Source organism: Euprymna scolopes, chromosome 16 (assembly GCF_053919585.1).
Source record: "Euprymna scolopes isolate OS-2025 chromosome 16, ASM5391958v1, whole genome shotgun sequence".
Taxonomy (NCBI): Eukaryota; Metazoa; Mollusca; class Cephalopoda; order Sepiida; family Sepiolidae; genus Euprymna; species Euprymna scolopes.
In genome coordinates, this window is record NC_136497.1 from 7,869,039 (window position 1) to 7,888,246 (window position 19,208).

The following is a 19,208-nucleotide window of genomic DNA, read 5'->3' on the forward strand; positions in this document are numbered from 1 at the left end:
TGTTACTTATAGTTTCTCTACGGGTCTTTCTCTTTATAGAGCTGCACTCAAATAAATCACGCTCCTGACACCATAGACACAGAACTCTCTTTGTCTACTAACCGCCATGTATTTGTGATTTTGATGTCTCCAATAGTAATTCGCCTGGTTTATATGGTTAGACAGATGCGGCTGATATTTTACACGTATTTACTGTATATTTCCATTCCCATTATGACGTAACTACCTATGTTGGTCTGATTGTATATTAATAACGATATAATACAGCAAGGTTGAGCCTTTATTATGAGATCAATTCCGGGCAATTCTAAATGGTGACAACAGTAAGTAAACCGTTCCCGAGAACTGTGTAAGTAATGCCCATTGCCCACACTGAAATGCTGACCATATTGTTATACTTATAGACACCACATTTAACCCACGAACCTTGTTGAGGAACGATTGTTCAAAACGACAAAGTACTTTTAAAAGTCTAACAAGGAAGCCATCAGGATCACAATCATAGATGCCCTAATATAACCCTTATGCTAACCACGTTCTTCTCCGTTGTGTAGCTATCGTATCCGACATAAGTCATGTGCAAATCCTCAAAAGTATATAAACGAGTAAAATAACCATAGCGAAGAGAAACGACCAGAAAACGTATCACGTGACCGGGATTAGCAACTCGTGATTTCTAACAACATTATAGCAGTGTGGTAAATAATAAACAGTCAACAATTGCCTCTACTATCCAAGAATGATGAGATTATTTGCACGGCAACCGAGAAGGCTAACAGTCTTGCATAACGATTTATATCTAACTCACTTTAACATAACATTTTTTTCTGAACAGAGACCGCAGTTATACTCTGAAAATCACACTTTTCCAAGTCCGTTGTAACATAAAACACGTAAACACATCAAAGGCATGTGTGTCTTATTTCATCTCAACTATACTATTAAAAATACTTCGCTGATGTTTCCCCCTTTTCTCTCAAAAGTCTCCGACAGGCAGCTTACCGAATCTTGCTTTCCTATCTTATGTGGTACTAAAAGAACCGAGCCACTCAATTATTTCCCTATTTGTTTCATCTTTCACATCGACCAAATCTTTGAGTCCTTTATCGTGTTGTGAGAGTTGGTCTGGGTGTAGATATTTAATTTCTTTCTGAACTATAATATGAATTCAAGGAAGCCCGGTCTACAGCAAATATCCTAACTGTAATATCTGAACGTATATACCACGCACTGGATAAAACTGTGTAGGCTGGCTAGTAGTCCTTAATATATATTGTTTTGACAGCGTAATGCGCCATGGTCTCGTAAAATCAAATCAAATTGTATTACTGGGAGAATACTTAACATAATCAACTTATTTTTAAATAATAGAAACAGTTAGGTTGTTTTCGATGATCGTACGTCAAAAGAACATGATATGAATGCGAGAATGCCACAGGGGTCGAACCTGAACTTTTATTATTCTTCATAGTCACAAATGGTTTCCTTGATAAAATTGTCTTTTAGGTGGATATATTTGCTTATGATACCACGCTCTATAAGAGGCACGAGGGGAAACGACTTAACACACATCTAATGAAATAGCTGATACATGAGAAAAAGCCATCCGCCTGCATTGGAATAGAGACATGATTGTGTGATAACATTTAACGCAACTAAGACTAAACTTAATTTACTTAAACTATTAAAACCCTTCTCCAAGACTAACGCTAATGATACACTACTTGAAACTTTTCATTCAAACCCCATGACTACACATTCACAGACAGCATGAATAGAAACAAATATATCGAAAGCATTGTCAAAGTTGCTGCGAAAAAGATGGGCTTCCTCTTCCATGGAATACTGTCTCCACACATAGGCTTGTGCATCTACCACTAATATCTCACTCCAAGAAGGGTTCTAAAAGGATTAAAACCTAATAGTTCCTGTACTCTGAACTAGACCCCAACCTTTGTCTCATCGACGATTTTTTTTATTCCTGTGGTTGTTTTACAAGTATATAACTGGACAATGCTATGATTAATTCTAAGCACTTGTGTCCACTCGACATAAACAAACCTTTACACCCGTCAAGCCGGAACATCTCACCACTACAGTGTAGAGACCTCTATATGCAAGAAAACTTTGTATTCAAATAGTTTATTCCCTCAAACTGACAAAGTTTGGATTCCCCGTTCAGGTTCCTGCTTTATTGATAATACTGACATGCAGAAGTCCAAGTGTAATGTGAATAAACATCTCGCTACTCAACTCCCTACATAGTATTCCTGAAAATATGTCCCGAAATAGTACTAAAATGCTTGCATAACAGTTAGTCTCCAACTCAGTTTCACCAGACGTTCCTTTACATACAGAAACCGCATTTATGATCTAACAATCACCCCTTTTACAAATCCGTTGTAACACAAAAAATCTAGACACATCATAGGCATGTATGCTTTATCTCATCTCAATTATAAATACTCCGCTGATGTTTCTCCAGTTGTCTCCAAACTCTTCAACAAATGGCTTACCGAATCTTGCTTGCTTGACAGCTGGAAAATGAATTATATGGTACCAATTTACAGAAGTTCTGTCGACAAACTGAGCCACTAAATTATTGCCTCAGTACTCTCATTACTGATTATAATCTTTGAGTCGTTTATAAACCCCATCACTTTGTAGATACTTACGTATTTCTGAACTACAATATGAATTTAAGGAAACCGGTTCTACTGCAAATATCCAGACTGTAATTTGTGAACGAAAATTCCTGAAAATCTGATAAAAATAGTAGCCAAGTAGTGTCAAATTAGCATTGTGCCTTGTTTGGACTGATATATAAGCAAAAACGATACAATACAACGATACAATACACAAGTACACCTTACAGATACAATATATATATATATATATATATATATATATATATATATATATATATTGTGATAATTAAATTGATTGACTTACCGAGGGTGGTTCGGTGGGAAGGGAAAGACACTCATGGCTGTGAACGGGCCGGCCTGGTGTTTGTTAATGAAGAAAATAGGATGTCTATTCCTTATAGCTTAAATAGACATTCCAGTCTCGTTTCAATCTCGCTGAACGAGAGATTGAGACTATAAAAACAGTCACCTTTGTAGGCTTGTTGTTGTAGTTTTTTTTGTTCTTATCGTTGTTAGAGATCTATCAGACCGGTACGACAACTGTTAACAGCGCGTTATATTTACAAGAATACGTTTGCTTGTAAGCAAAGAGGTAATTTTTCGTTGCAAGTTAAACGTCTTCCCCCCCCCACTCGTCGGTAGGAAATATCGACACATTGCAACGAAAAAGGTCCGGCTGTGAATTTCAACCAACTTTAGAATTTAATTATTCTCGAGATAAGTCGGAATAAACAACATGGAGGATTCAGTCTCGATGGAGGAACTGAAGCTGAAACAGAAACTTCTTCAACGAAAAATACAGACTACCCTGGAAGGGTTAGAAAAGGAGGAGAAGAGTTCTGAAGAAGTGGTTTCTCTATTTAAACGTGAAATAGAGGACTGGTTAGAAGAGCTGGAAGGAGTCTCCTTTGGCATGGAGGAACACTTTGCTGCAAGGGGAGAAGCAGAAGCGTTGGCAAGCTTAAGTCTAGCTTCCTTCCGCTTCAAATATGAAGCCAGGCAACGTTTAAGTTTTCTGCACAAAGCTGACCAGAGTGAGAACCCAGCAGCCACTTTAATGGAAGGACATATTGACTCTACTCCAAGTCAGGAGAACCCGGTTACTCCAAACACTGAAAGATTACCACCCTTCGAACCAAAAGCCCATTCTTCATTTTCAGTGGAACCATTCAAATTAAAATTGAAGGGACCACGCTTTGATGAGAAGGACTTTGAGACCAACAAGTGGAGCTTCAAGGACTTTTTGACAAAATTTGAAAATTGTGCCAAGTCCATTCTGTCTGACACTGAAAAACTCTATTTTTTGAGATGTTCCTTGGAAGGCAGAGCACTCCAACTTATAAATCATCTTTCACCCTCTGACGAAAGTTACTTGATGGCCCTGAAGCTACTGAATGACCAGTATTTAGACGAGGAGGAGATAAGAGGGGAAATAATTCAGGAAATATTAGATTTTCAGTTGGACAATCCCAAACACCTGGAAGGATTAAAAAAATGTATGATCAAGACCCAGGCAGATATGTGGGAACTAAGGGCCTCTTATAACTGTGACTTATATGACGATAAGTCAGCTGGAGCGATAATAATATCACAAGTGTTATTTACGAAATTCCCACCTCAAATAAGGGAAGAACTGTTACGAATTTCCGGGAGTTCATACCCAACATTGTCTACACTGTTGCAGGAAACCCTAAGTATAGTAAAACGGATGCTGGTTGCCAGAAAGCCGACCAAGATACTAATGGCCAAAACTCGACTCCAACCTAAGTTTAAGCCAGAGCAGACAATTGAAACCTCGTCTCTCAAAACCTTTAATACTAAGTTAATATCCGAGGCAAAATGTGAATTTTGCAAAACGAATAAACATTTGTCCGAAGATTGTGTCAGCTATTCTACTCATGAAGCAAGGATAACAAGGTGTAGAGAGTTGCGTCTCTGTTTTCGGTGCCTAAAGAGGTCTCACTTGGGGAATATGTGTCCATTAAAAACATCAAGACAAATTTGTTGTCATCATTGCAACTCGAAGGGACACATAACTGCTATGTGCTCAACCATTACAAGAAGTATGCAGGTTGATACTTGCCTGCATGCAAAGGGCTATAATGATGCTTTCCTGTCACCCATAATTGGCATAATAGTGAAAAGAGGGGAAAAAGGTAAAGGTGAACTGCCTGTTGGACACTGGCAGTCAACGGACTTATTTTGACACTTTAATTTTAAAAAAGCTGAATTGCCTCTCCTTAGCCAAGGATAAAAAAATGGAGGTAAAAACCTTTTTAGGCACTAGTCCTAAAAATTTTAAGGAAATCTCTGTGGGATTAAATTTGGTTACTGGGAGAACTCATACTCTCCCAATTCTAGCAACCCAGTTGAACTTATCCTATCGCCTTGAAGGACTTGCACAGATTCTTGGGAATTTAAAAAATCGCAGGCTGGCTGCAAAGTTTTATGCCAAGAAGGATTTGATTATAATAGATGGGTTACTAGGACTCGATGCAATCCAGTACCTGGAACCTTTAAAGGTAATCCCTTGCATGTATGGAGTGACATTCGAGACACAAAAAGGATTAATCCCCTTTGGAAACAGGTGTTCTTTTCTCTATAAACACCAGATTAAAAACCAAAAAAGAACACAGATTAATTATGCAGAAGTGTTGGCTAGAACTCCTGAACTTCCACCTGCCAGAATCAATTATGTGGTTCACCCAAAGGAATCCTACCCAGACCCTTTAAAAAAATTGGTTCGAAGAAAGTAATGTCCAGCGAGGGTTGGAGAACATGTTCAACCTTGAATCCATTGGATTACCCACTGACGAGAAATTCTCCACCTTGGATGAAGAGAAAGTTAAGCAATTCCGAGATTCCATCACATTTAAAGATAGTCTTTATCATGTGCAACTTTAGTGGCATGAAGATAAAATAAAATCAGTACCTTCGAATCACAATGCTGCTATTCAAGTTCTAGAAAGGGTTACCAAAGATCTGGAGAAGAAAAACTTGTATAATCACTATCTGCAAGTTTTTCAACAACAAGAAGATGAGGGCATTATCGAAGAGATAATTGTGCCACCTGAACAATTTAAAGATTATATATGGATACCTCATAGGCCAGTGTTAAAGCTAACTGACCAGACTACTACCAAAGTGAGACCAGTGTTTAATTGTTCATGTAAGAATAAGGACTCGGTATCATTGAACGAAGCAGCATATCCTGGAGTAAACCTGATGGCAGACATGATAAAATTGATGATCCGATTCAGAACAAACCGATACGCATTGCTAGCTGCCATTAGGAAAGCATTTCTGATGATTCGGCTGGCATCTGAAAGGGATCGTAATCGATTTTGCTTTTTTCTAAAGAAAGGTGAAAACTTGCATTGCTACCGGTACAGAACCATTATATTTGGCTTCAATGCAAGCCCCTTTATTTTAAATTATGTATTAAAGTTTCATGCGGATAAGTTCATTTTGGATGACTGTTCAGAAACATTGAAATCCAATTTTTATATGGATAACTTGGTGAAAACTGCAAATAATGCAGAAAACCTATCTGCCTTGTATACTACTGTGAGAGAACGTTTACAGAAAGGAAATTTTGATTTGCAATCTTGCAATTCCAACTATGTAACACTCCAAAAGAAAATGAAGGCAGATGGAACATTGTCAGGATTCGACTCTGGTTGGGAAAAAGTGTTGGGATATCAATATGACCCTGTCCAAGATTCAATAAGTGTTTGCCCACCATCATGCGACGTGGAGGCGTTTACTAAGAGGAAAATATTGTCTGAGACCTCTAAGGTATTTGATCCTTTGTCTCTTTATCTACCTGTGACAGTGCGAGGTCGTCTCTTGATGAGAGAAATATGGAAACAAAAATTAAATTGGGATGATGTGGTTCCTCAAAGTGTGAGTTCAGTTTGGAGAACGCTGGCAAAGGATCTGTCCGCGTTAAACACTGTATCATTTTCAAGGAGAGCTTTAGATGAAGGAAAGGATACCAAATTATTTTTCTTTTGCGACGCATCTAAAGCCGCATATGGGTTTGCGGTGTACGCTGTACAGGATGGGAACTCATCCTTGGTCTTTGCAAAGGCAAAAATGTCTCCTCTGCAGGGAAAATCCCTCCCGACGTTAGAACTTCTAGCGGTATTTTTAGCCGTGAAGTGCCTCCCTTTTATAAAGGAGTCACTAAAGGACATTACTATTAAGGATGTCTATGTAATCACGGATGCTTAGGTGGTTCTGTCCTGGATTCTGTCCGATTTTGTCCAAACGAAAAACGTGTTTGTACAACATAGATTACAGGACATAGCTCAAATGACAGAGAAAATCAAATGTGATTTCAACATAAAAGTCAACTTTAAGTATGCATCGACAATTGAAAACCCAGCGGATTACATCACCAGAGGTTTGACCATCAGAAAATGTAAGGAAAAACTTTCTCTTTGGTATGAGGGACCTAAATGGATAAAGCAAGAAGAATCCTCCTGGTGCCATCGTGAATTGAGCTGCCTTTCTAAGGCTAAAATGGAACGGATTAGTGCTCCAGTAAATTATGCCGCAGAGAATGAGGTGGCTATATCAGAAATCAAACTGGAAAAATTTTCTAGTTTGAGTAAGTTGATCAGTGTGACTTCACTGGTATTTAAATTCGTCAACAGGTTAAGAAAGAGGGAGATGGATCCAATGTTACAGGCAAAAGCCTACCTGATCAAGACTATGCAAAAACAATCCCTTTCAAGAGAGTTAGACTTCCTGCTAGACCCTGGAGGAAAGAGCATGCCGAAACTGGTCAAAAACTTGAATCTCTTTCTAGACCCCAAAGGCATCATAAGATCAAAAGGAAGAATAGGAAACTCTGAATATCACCCATATGAAATACAGAATCCTATTTTATTAGGAAAAGAACATTACCTGACAAAATTGATCATTCAAGAATACCACCAGAGAAGCCAACACTTAGGCTTAGCCACTACTCTGAATGAAATAAGGTTAGGCGGTTATTGGATACCACAAGCCAGACAGGCTATTAAAAATGTGGTTGGTACTTGTATGAAGTGTAAAAAATATAATGCTGTTTCCTTCTCAGTACCAAATTAGACCAACTTACCAGCCCCTCGAGTGAATTTTGTCAGGCTTTATTTACATAATGGTGTGGATTTTACCAGTCATATCTATGTTAAAGGACAAGAAAGAGATTACAAAATGTGCATTCTTCTTTTTACATGTATGAGTATTAGGGCTGTGCATTTGGAACTGGTTCCAGTTATGACTGTAAAATCATTTATTCAAGCATTCATTAGGTTCACGAACGCGAATGGAATACCCACGCACCTTTATTCGGATAACGCTCGCACATTCAATGCTGCTGCCAGAATAATTAACCGGGGAATGCTAGCGGACGAATTCAAAGAAAGATTCAGTTCTTATGACTTGAAGCATTGTACGATTCCATTGTATTCACCTTGGTATGGTGGTAGTTGGGAAAGGTCTATCAAGACCATAAAATCCTGCCTATATAAAACAATAGGAAGAGGTAAAATAGACTATTTTGGCCTACTTACAATTTTGTCTGACGTGCAAAGGGCAGTAAATAGCCGCCCCCTGACATATAGGAGCTCTGAGGACTCTGAGCTAAATATCTTAACCCCTAACTCTCTCATGAATGCAAATATTGGTCACGGAATAATGATGAGGGTTGAAAACCAGGACCTGGAAACAATGAACCCTCTAAGTCGAAGTGAATTGATTCAAACCCTGCGTTCCCGGGAAGAAAGCCTAACTAAATTTAGGAAGGTTTGGAATGAGGACTATTTGTTGAGTCTCAGAGAAAGGGCTCTGAGCCTAGCTGATTGTTCTTTTGAAGATAAAGTAAAACCAGGGGACATAGTGCTCATAAAAAGCCCTCTGAAGACGAGACCTTTCTGGTCTCTAGGTGAAGTTCTGCAGTTAATCCAAGGAAGTGACAATTTGGTGCGTATGGTGAAAGTGAGGAAAGGTAATGGAGTTATAGACATATATTCTATTAAACATCTCTTTCCTCTGGAATTATCTCCACAGCCTGGAGAACCCGATCCTATAAGCATGGAACCTCCGAATTCACAGGATATGAGTCAGGACCCACAACGGAGAGAGAGTACTACAATTTGGATCTGTCCTACCTGTAACAGACCTGAGGATAGCAGACCTATGATAGCCTGCGATAGATGTAATGACTGGTTCCACTTCAGCTGTGTGGGTCTAACTGAAGCACCACCAGAAGATGAACAATGGTTCTGTTCAACTTGTGACCCTCAAGGAGTTGTACCTGGTAGACCCAGTTTATCGGGAGTCTAAATGAACTTTTATTCCCTTAATCAAGATTTTTTTATTTTTATTTTTTTATTTTTTTTTGTGGGGAATGTGTGATAATTAAATTTATTGACTTACCGAGGGTGGCTTGGTGGGAAGGGAAAGACACTCATGGCTGTGAACGGGCCGGCCTGGTGTTTGTTAATGAAGAAAATAGGATGTCTATTCCTTATAGCTAAAATAGACATTCCAGTCTCGTTTCAATCTCGCTGAACGAGAGATTGAGACTATAAAAACAATCACCTTTGTAGGCTTGTTGTTGTTGTAGTTTGTTCTTGTCGTTGTTAGAGATCTATCAGACCGGTACGACAACTGTTAACAGCGCGTTATATTTACAAGAATACGTTTGCTTGTAAGCAACGAGGTAATTTTTCGTTGCAAGTTACAACGTCTTTTCTTCCCCCCCCCACTCGTCGGTAGGAAATATCGACAATATATATATCAAATGCATACAAGACATATCAGCTACACAGATAAAACACGTATATCAAATACACAGATAGAATACATTTATCAAATGCACAGGTATAATACATTTATCAAATACGCAGTACAATACATATATCAAATATACAGATACAACACGCAAGTACAATAGAAAATACAATGTAGGTAAAACACAGATTTATACCACAGATATGATACATAAATAAGATATACATATCTACAAGACATATACAATGAGCAGATACAATGACCATGTGTGGAAACAATAAATAATGCACTGGCAAATGTAAGAAAAACCTTTCCATGGAAAACACCGAATATTCTTGATAATGTATTTTTATATTTATAACTTTATCATTTGATAATTCTGAATAAGGGCAAAATATGCAATCATTTCCGATACAGATCCCGTGTCTTAGTAGAGTTGATTATTAATGATCAGTACATAAGAAGGATTTAGATATCTGAATGTTGTTGGAGTAACGTGTAATGATATAGATAGGCAGGGTCAGTAGAAGTAGATACAAAGGAAGAAAGAGAGAAAGGCGAAATAAAGATTAAGAGGATGAGGAGAAAGACAGGAAATGAACAGCGTTGATTTATTAAAGCATAACAATAAAATTACTGAAATAATTTTCTTTTACAAAGGCATCACCACTTAAAAAGCCCAGAGACCATTCGAGGATAAGTGTTAAAGAGGGTACACTACACAATTGGACAATAAAGTAATCGTTAGTAATGGAAATTTGGTAAATTTGTTAACTTATATTCATCAAAAACTTGGATAATTAGAAATAATAAAGTGATTTCGCAACAAGTGAACAAGCGTCAAGTCGATCAACGAAACCGGTTCATATTGCTTTGCTACCTAAAGAAAATAAAACAATTCGAACATATAAAAACTGACTAAATAATAACATTCAGCTAAACTGAAACAAACAAAAAAGTATCATCGATTTGTTGTTATCTTGAAATACATTCACTTTAATCAGAAACCCATATGATGTGTTGTGTTTAAAAATAAGAAAACTAAGAAAACACCAGGTAAGAAACTATTATGGAATGGATTAGACTTATATAGCCAGCAGTTGTAAGCTGATGATCTGATAATGTTCTAAGATGAATCTCTAAAAGCGTTTAAAAGGCAAGTCAATTTAGAAATGAGAGTACAAAAGTGAGTTCGTAAAATCGAATTAAAAATATCATAATAAATTAGAAAAAATGGCATTTTTAATAAGACATAAGTGTTCAAACGTTTAGACCACGCTTACACGGTGTATATAAGATAGACTCTGTTTATATTTTTTGCTTCTTTTTGCGAGCCATCGGTAAATTCCAGACTAATAAATTGGTTTAAAAAAAAGTATTAATCTACATATCCCTGGAATTGCTTGGTGTAAGAGGTGTGAATCGGTAAGGTCAATGGGTCGAGTGTTTGGCCGTTAAGTGAACATATCTAGTGTGGGTCCAATTTGGGACGATGAAAGAAAAACACGGACACGGATTAGTTATAAGAAAAATATATTAACTAACTAACTTAGATGATAAGTCATTTCTTCTAGTAAACACCCCGGATATCTTAGCATTAAGTGAAACTAACCTACACTCCTCCATTCCCTTTTACGACCTTAACATGCCTGGTTATCTCCCACTCTGCCGTTAGGACTCGGACAGATATATGCATGGGCTTGGAGTCTATATTCGTTACCCCCCTCCTGACTAGAGAAACAAAACTAGAATCAGACGACCAGGCCTTTATGTGCTTCAGCGTAAACGTGTAACATAATATTAGCTACTTGTATTTTCTCTACCGCTCTCCCTTAACCCAGGACTGTACTATATTAAACAAAATCTCTGGCAGCATAGGTATAGCACTCTCCCTCGATACTAGAACACATCTATCTGTATTTGGTGACTTCAATATCCACCACAGTTACTGGCCTGGATTCTCTACTTACAAAGACATAGCTGGTAACACAACACATAGCTTCTCTATATCTCATTTCCTATCACAGATGGTTACAGTTCCCACACGTTTCCCAGACCAGCAAGATCAACATGCCTCACTTCGAGATCTATTTCCGACCACAGTTCCCGATGATTGTAAAACCAATGCCCACATTCTACTCGGGAATGGTTATTACATGTAATAATGGTAGAAATCGCCCTAAATTCTGACCTACTGCTCAAAACAACGAGGTATTACAAAAAGGTTTACTGGGAAACCATCAAGGAACTCATCAGCTATGCCCCGTGGCGAAATACCCTTTCTCTTCCATCTGCACATTGTGCAAATGAGACCACTAAATGGTTCAAAACTGCAATTAAAGCACATGTTGCCACGCAGAAATTCTATATGGTTGACTTCTATTTGTGCAGGTGCCATTGCTCAAAGGCAGCATGCGTACCGCAGATTCAGCCAAAAAAAGATTCAAGTTCAATCATACAGAAGTATATAAAAGCTAGAAATAAGTGTAAAAGAGAAATAGCGACAGCTAAGACAGAATACACTGAAACCACCAGAAAACGCACCGAAGCACAAAAATTAGGAACCCGTGATTTTTGGAAAATCTACAACAGTGTAGTAAATAATGGGCAGTCAACTAATCTCCCACTATCAAACAATCATGAGGTTGTTTGCACGGCAACCAACAAGGCTAACCTGCTTGCCAGTTGGTTTGCCTCAAACTGGACCCACCACACTCTCCCTCCCCCACTTTCCTTTGCGGACAGACGCTACACTAGATAATTTGAAAATCACCCCTTCTCAGGTACACGGTATCATCAAAAACCTAGACACCTCAAAAGCAAGTGGACTCGATCTCATCCCGGCTGTGCTATTAAGAAAATGTTCAGCTGATGTTGCTCCAGTTCTCTCCAAACTTTAAAATGAATGCCTAAACGATTGCTGGAAAACCGTTTCTGTGGAACAAGTCTTCAAGAATTCTGGTGAAAGAACTGCCCCATTAAATTATCTCCCCATCATCCTTCTCCCGCTTTTCGCCAAAATATTTTAGTCCTTAATTAACTAGGCCCTAGTTCAACACATTACAGCTGAAAAACTCCTGACCGATAAACAATATGGATTTAGGCAAGCCAGTTCCACAGTAGATATCTTAACTGTAATCTCTGAATGTATATACCTTTCACTGGACAAAACAAGGGAGCGTAGAGCGGTAGCCCTCGATATATCTAATGCTTTTGACGAGGTATGACACGATAGTCTTCTAAGGAAAATTAGATCATATGGTATCACTGGAAGAATACATAATGTAATTAAATTCTTTTTAACTAAGAGAAAACCCCATGTTGTCCTATACGGCTGTACATCTAAACAATACGATATAAATGCGGGAGTACCTCAGGGGTCTCCTCTTGGACCTTTATTATTCCTGATATTCATAAATGACCTCCCTGATAAAATTGTTTCGGAGATGGATATATTTGTAGATGACACCAAATACCATGCACGATAGGAAAACCATCAACACATATCTAAGGAAACTGCGGAAACACTAGAGGAGGCCCTCCAAGCTGTAGTTGAATGGGGACAAAATTCAATGCTGCCAAGACTAAGCTTGTTTCCTTCAATAATTACAAGAAACCTTCTCCACCACCAATAGCAATGGCCAAGAACACATTACCTGAAAGTACTTCTTTTTAATAAGGCCACCGTTCTCCCATGTATGGAGTACTGTTGTCACATTTGGGCTATTTCATCTATTGCTGGTCTCCCACTCCTGGACAGGGTTCAAAAGAGAGTCGCTAACCTGATAGGTCCTGGACTATCATCTAGGCTTCCCTCTCTGTCCGATCGATGAAATGTTGCATCCCTCTGCTTATACTTTAATAGTGAATGCTCTGACGAACTACAAACACTTGTATCCTCTCGACGTGACTACCCCCGACTAATCCCACAAGTAGCTAAGTCCCAAACCTTCACAGTAGATATCCCAAGATGTTAGAAAGCCTTTTACTCAAATAGTTTCTTCCCCAGAACTGCTAAAATTTGGAACTCCCTTCCGGTATTACGCTTTCGCAACTGTACTGACATGCAGAAGTTCAAGTATAATGTGAACAAACATCTTGCTACTCATCTCCTTTCATAATGCCCCTGCAACTTATGTCCGCGATAGAAGCCCTCTACTTCAATGTAGCATTGTGCTTTGTTTAGGGTGAAAATTGATTAAAAAAGAAGCTTATAATGGCATATTATAAAGGATAAGCAGAACTTACTATCCGGTGATGTTTAATGTGAGTAGTTCTAGGCACTGCACACTACTATTACCCCTTTTTTTTTTTTTTTTTTTTTTTTTTTACACAGTGATCACCACTTATCAAGGCCCGGAAGCCACTCAGGGATAAGGGTTATTGCAAGTACATCACGTTAGTGAGATTTTATGAAGTGTTTAATTAGAGTGGCGGTTCATTAGGAATTTGTTAACATTAGACTTGAAGACATCCAAGTTGTAGTCCGGAGGGAAGCAGGCAGACGGAACAGAGTTCCACAGGCGTGCAGTTCTAAGAAAGAAGCTTTGCTCATGAAATCCGCGTTTTGATTTAGGCACAGATATAGAGTGGGGGAAATTTTTCACAGTGGATTCAGCTAGACGGGTGATTTTCGTGAAAGTTTGGCGAGGGGGGACCAGGGATTGGAGTTCAGACGAGCACCTGCCATGAAAATAACGATAAAACAAGGATAGACTCGCAACGTCTCTTCTGTGGGAGAGGGGTTGCAGGGTAGAGAAAAGGGCATCCCCCACTAAACCACGAAGTCTATTTTGTACTCTGTCAAGGCATGATAGGCTGTTTTTGGCAGCTCCTGCCCAGATATGGCAACAGTATTCCATCCTTGGCCGTACTTGGCTTTTATATAGATAGAGAATTGAATCAGTAGTGAGATATCTTCTGGAGCGGTAGAAGGATCCCACCATCTTTTTTGCTCATTTTTTCATCTGCTCATTTTACGGCATTACGATACTGTCATCTGGATGTTTTATCTCACATCGTAATATAGTGCTGGAAATGTCCATACTACATGTATGCTTCGGTCTCACAACACTCCTGTTCCAATAGTTTTCTTTTTTCTGAAAAAAAAGAGGGAAAAATTAAGACATCTTCCTTTTGGGATTTACGTCGAGTGGTTGCGTACATTTTCTTTTTCTTGTGAGCGCTGCATTCCGGTGAGACTTAACGCGTGTCGATATCGAAGTGATCGGATACTACGTCGTTCAGATCTTCGCAGATATTTTGTAGAGATTTCTCCGATTCAATCAAACGGCATTTCCTAATATGCTTTATATGGCGTTTGTGTTTTTTTTTCGGTTTTTAGACGATATAGACGAGTTCGTTAATTCTTTGTTTGATAGGTGTTACCTCCCATAGAGTAATGTTGTTTTCGTAGGCCTTAAATAGATGGTGAGAGACGTGGGATAAGTTTATCAAATACGAAATTGTATTTCTTGCGTAGAATGTTTCTGCAACCGAGCGTCTCATAGACGTGTTCGGATTAGGGGTTATTCTATACACCTGCAGAAACTAGAGTTATGCCTTTTTCGTCGGTGTACCACATGCCTTTTGTCTATCCATCTTATAGTGTCCACGAACCTGTCGGCTTGAACATTCAACCGCGGATAATATTAAGGGGCTCTAATCTGATTTACTTGATACAACTTACAAAAGTCTCTGAATTCACTTCCTGTGAATTGAATGCCGTTATCTGTCAATCACGCGAAAACGCGCGAATAGCGCATGTAAAAATTTGATCGTGCAGGTGGTCGTTAGTCTTTTACATTGTAGGATCTCACGATATTTTGAGTAGCTATCCACAACAATGATGTAGTGCATGTTGTCCAAGAGCCCTCTAAAATCCACCTGAATTCTTTTTTTATCGGTGGTTTCAGCTTGGCCATTACTTGCACGCTGTATTTGGAGATGTTTCTGCAAGCGCGAATCCTTTGTAAGATTCTATAATTTTCGCTTTGTCAGTTTCCATGTTTAGCCAGTAGCATATGAAGCTATTAGTAGGTTCTTCCCCGTATATTCCGTGTAAAAGTCCCTGGGTATGTCTCTTTCTCAATTTGAGAATATTGTTTTCAGGTAGGGATCTAGAGGTGTGGGTTATGGATTTTCGCGAAAATATGACAATTTATGGAGTATGTAAGAGTATGCAAGCATGCATCACTGTGATAAAATGTCGAGCTTAGCGTCGAAGTGGGTGAGGGAGAGATTCGAAGAAAAAGTGTTTTTTAAAATCTTTTTGAATGCGTCTTAGCATTCACGAGTCCATAATTATGGTTTGTCCTTTTTAAGAGTTAAGTGACAGATTCCCTCAAATTCTGCTTTTCTTAATGAACACTTTGTAAACAAATTACTTGTATGAAGAAGCTTTGTAAACTTGAACGTTATCTAGGGTCGGCACGCTTCTTACGTTACCTGAGGTTGGAATGCTTCTTGGTATTTTGGTATTTTCTGAATCTGGTCGACGACCGTCTCCTTAATGTGACGTAAGTATCTCTGGCAAGAAAAGTAAAACTTTGCCTCCTTAGCAATAAACCGTATTCTTGTTACTTCCCAAATACATTTATTATATGGTTCCGATGTGCTGCCGTAGTTTTACTGGTCACCAGTATATGATCTAAATATGCTATTGCGTATTAAACGTCGCCCAACATAGTATCCATGACCTACTGGAAAATTTAAGACGCAATTTTGACCTCACAAGTCAGTTTGTTGTATTTGTACAACGGTCTATGGGTGTTAAGCAGAACTATTTGGAACTTTCTTCGGCCATTTGTCTCGGAAGAGATGTGTGAGGTCAATTTTGGAAAAGATTTAAAAAAAAACGCGAACTCTTTTAACTGTTCAAATAAAGAGAGACAAACGTCTGATTTTATTCGCCTTTATCTTCCGGTGGCTTCAAAGGGACATAATTAATATCTCTTTCTATTGCGTGCTGTGAACCAAAATTAGTAATTTGGTGCCTCCGTAGATGAAAAATGAACACATTCACTTATAAGTTTTTGCTTTTATAAAAAAAACTCCACCGATTTTTTTTAAATACATACATTTTTGATTTAATAAATTGTAATTCTTCTTTATCGAGTGATTTTTTATATCTAAAAAAGGAAACATTAAATGAAATAGAAAAAATTGTCGTCAGCGTCCAATATGTATTTGACAATCTAAGCATAACATATGCTTCCACTTAAAAAAATCAATGTGGTTTAAAAAAAAAAAGGTTTTACACTTTGGACTTTAAAGGTAAATTTTCAAAAAACACTTCTTTTTTTAAATTAGAATATTTTATTTATTGATATTTTATCTTCAATTTGTGATATATACAACTTTGGTGAGTAAATTATTTATTAAAATTTTAATAGACATTTAAAAATAGGAGCTCAATTAAAAAGAAAAACGTTTATCTAAAATATTGTATTTGGTTTATTGAAAAGAGCATAAAATTTCACGTTGACCCTGAAAATATCGTAAAACTTGAACCAATAGAAATTATTTTATAGATTTTTAAATTTTAAAACTTGCAAAATATTAAGCTCGTAAAATTCAATTAATTTCATTATGAAAAAAAATGGCTGCGACACTTTTTAAACTAAATTTTATTCGCAGCTTTGTGTTAGGGGTGCCAAAAATTCACCAAAACTTCTGATACATGTCACCCACCAGGTTAAGCAACGTTGAGGTGATCATTTAGGAATTCTAGGTGCTGGATGTGATCTCCGCTTATCTTGCAATTGTTTTCAATCGACTAGTACTTCTTGCCACTGGACCTCAGCAGTGCCGGTATAGGAGAGGTGTGGTTGGCGATCAGGCAACCGTTGTCCCACAAGTACTCGCGTGGCTACCCTTACAGGGGTATCCATTGTCACTTGACACTGAACAGAAGCGTCGATCATTGAGTTTTGAAATTCCATATGCATCTATTACTGTTGTATTATTTACGTACATTAACTATATAACTTTAAAAGAGATCGAATTATAAACTAAAGCAACAACAAATAAAAACAAAACAAAAATACAACACAATCAATTTACATAAGATATAAACTTTACATTATATATAAATTTACATTAGATATAAAAATACGCATCGTAACAGCAATAAAGTTCAATTGTTCTTTTCTTGTTTTGTTTGTTTTGTTTTTTTATAAAGCTGGACACTTTAACATGAAAGGAAAACAAAATAAATACAAAAATCTCCTGCTGATCTATTGACATAATAAAACCTTGACAATGATTTGCGTATGTGAAATATCAAAATTTTTTATTCATAACACTATTATCCAAAACAAATTTAATTACTTTACAATTAATTTCGAACAAACTAATTTTATTCAAACACTCACAAAAATAAGTCCACGCATATTTTCTTTTTTATTTCAATTTCATTGCCACATTTTTGTTGCGTGTTTATGCTTTTCAACACACAGTTTAAAATATAACTTCTTTTATAGAATTAAAACTGTCACTATCTACCCCGTTCGGGTGCTTGTTAACCCCGTGTTTTTCCTTTCTTTTTTCTTTTTGTTTCTTTGTACATTTGTGTTTAGGTGTCCGCGTGCGAATGTGGAAACTTCAATTTTGATATTTCATTTGACCCAATTCTAAACCGCATCGTTTACGCGAACTAGTTTCATGGCAGAAAACTACTGATTTTAGGAAAATATTTCATAATGGCTTAATGCAAAATTAAAGTATCAAGATTTAGTAATGCTATAAATAAAAACACGAACGCGCTCCTGTGTTATCAAAGAAACTACTGTAATTTTATGCGCCGAACTCTTTCGAGTAAATATCTTAAATGCACTTGTGATGTTAAGATAAATAAGAGTCCAAGTCAGACTTTTTCTTCTTTACTCAGATCTGTTAGGTTATTGATTTCTTATACTTATCGAAGGCATTCCGATACATCACCTTTTTAAGAAGACTCTCAGAAACATAAAGCACATTTGTGTGTAATTTAAGAAAATTCGTCGCAGTTGTTTAAGAGTCTATAGGGAACAAAGTCACAGAAGCACATAGATACACATAAAGACACATTGTCTTTTATACATAAGTAGATAGTCTGCTCTCTTTACTCAACGACATCAGCCTCATTTCATTTCAGTACTCTCCCACTCCTTTCATAATTCTTATGAATTCACTGTAACTATTTGGTTCTATCTAGAGCATACCGCGCCATAAACGAATTGATTCTTAACAAAATGCAGTTGAATTAAAAATACAAACTAAAAAGAGCAAAAGAAAATATGCAGAAACAAGCACTTTATATAAAGATTGGTGAATGGTGCTCCGCCCATTGACGTCATTACTGACACCGGCTAATCACCAAACAAATCAAACATAAACTTAGTCCGAGATCCAATGAAATTTCTGCATCATTTAGATGCAAAAAAGAAAGAAACATTTAAGAGGAAAAAAGGAAACAGAACAACGAGCCTATCATTCACCTCGTAACTCCTGTTGCCAGTGTAGAATGTTAAGGCTCCATAACGGTTTCAACCTATTAAGTCGGAAGAAAAGAAGCAACAAGCGTATCTGCTTCTGTCGACGCAGATGCTATCGTACTAATGCCCCCCCCCCGTTAACGCTTTACAACCAGATTTCGTTATTGGTATTACTCAGCCAAATAATCGCGACTTCGTATGGAGTCAGAAATGAAGAAAGGGAGAGAATTGCATGAGAGCCAATTAAACCTAGGATTCGAGTGCTTATTCCTGTTCGACCTTTCCAGATTTTACCACT

The 19,208-nt window shown here is 37.6% G+C and overlaps 1 protein-coding gene across 1 annotated transcript; it reads left to right on the plus strand.

Moving 5' to 3' along the window:
- The first annotated feature begins 6,965 nt into the window (after window positions 1–6,965).
- Window positions 6,966–7,748, plus strand: LOC145296290 (uncharacterized). The gene has a single exon (XM_080142489.1). It carries the CDS (start codon window positions 6,966–6,968, stop codon window positions 7,746–7,748), a length of 783 nt encoding a protein of 260 aa, XP_079998615.1.
- The last annotated feature ends 11,460 nt before the right edge of the window (window positions 7,749–19,208 follow it).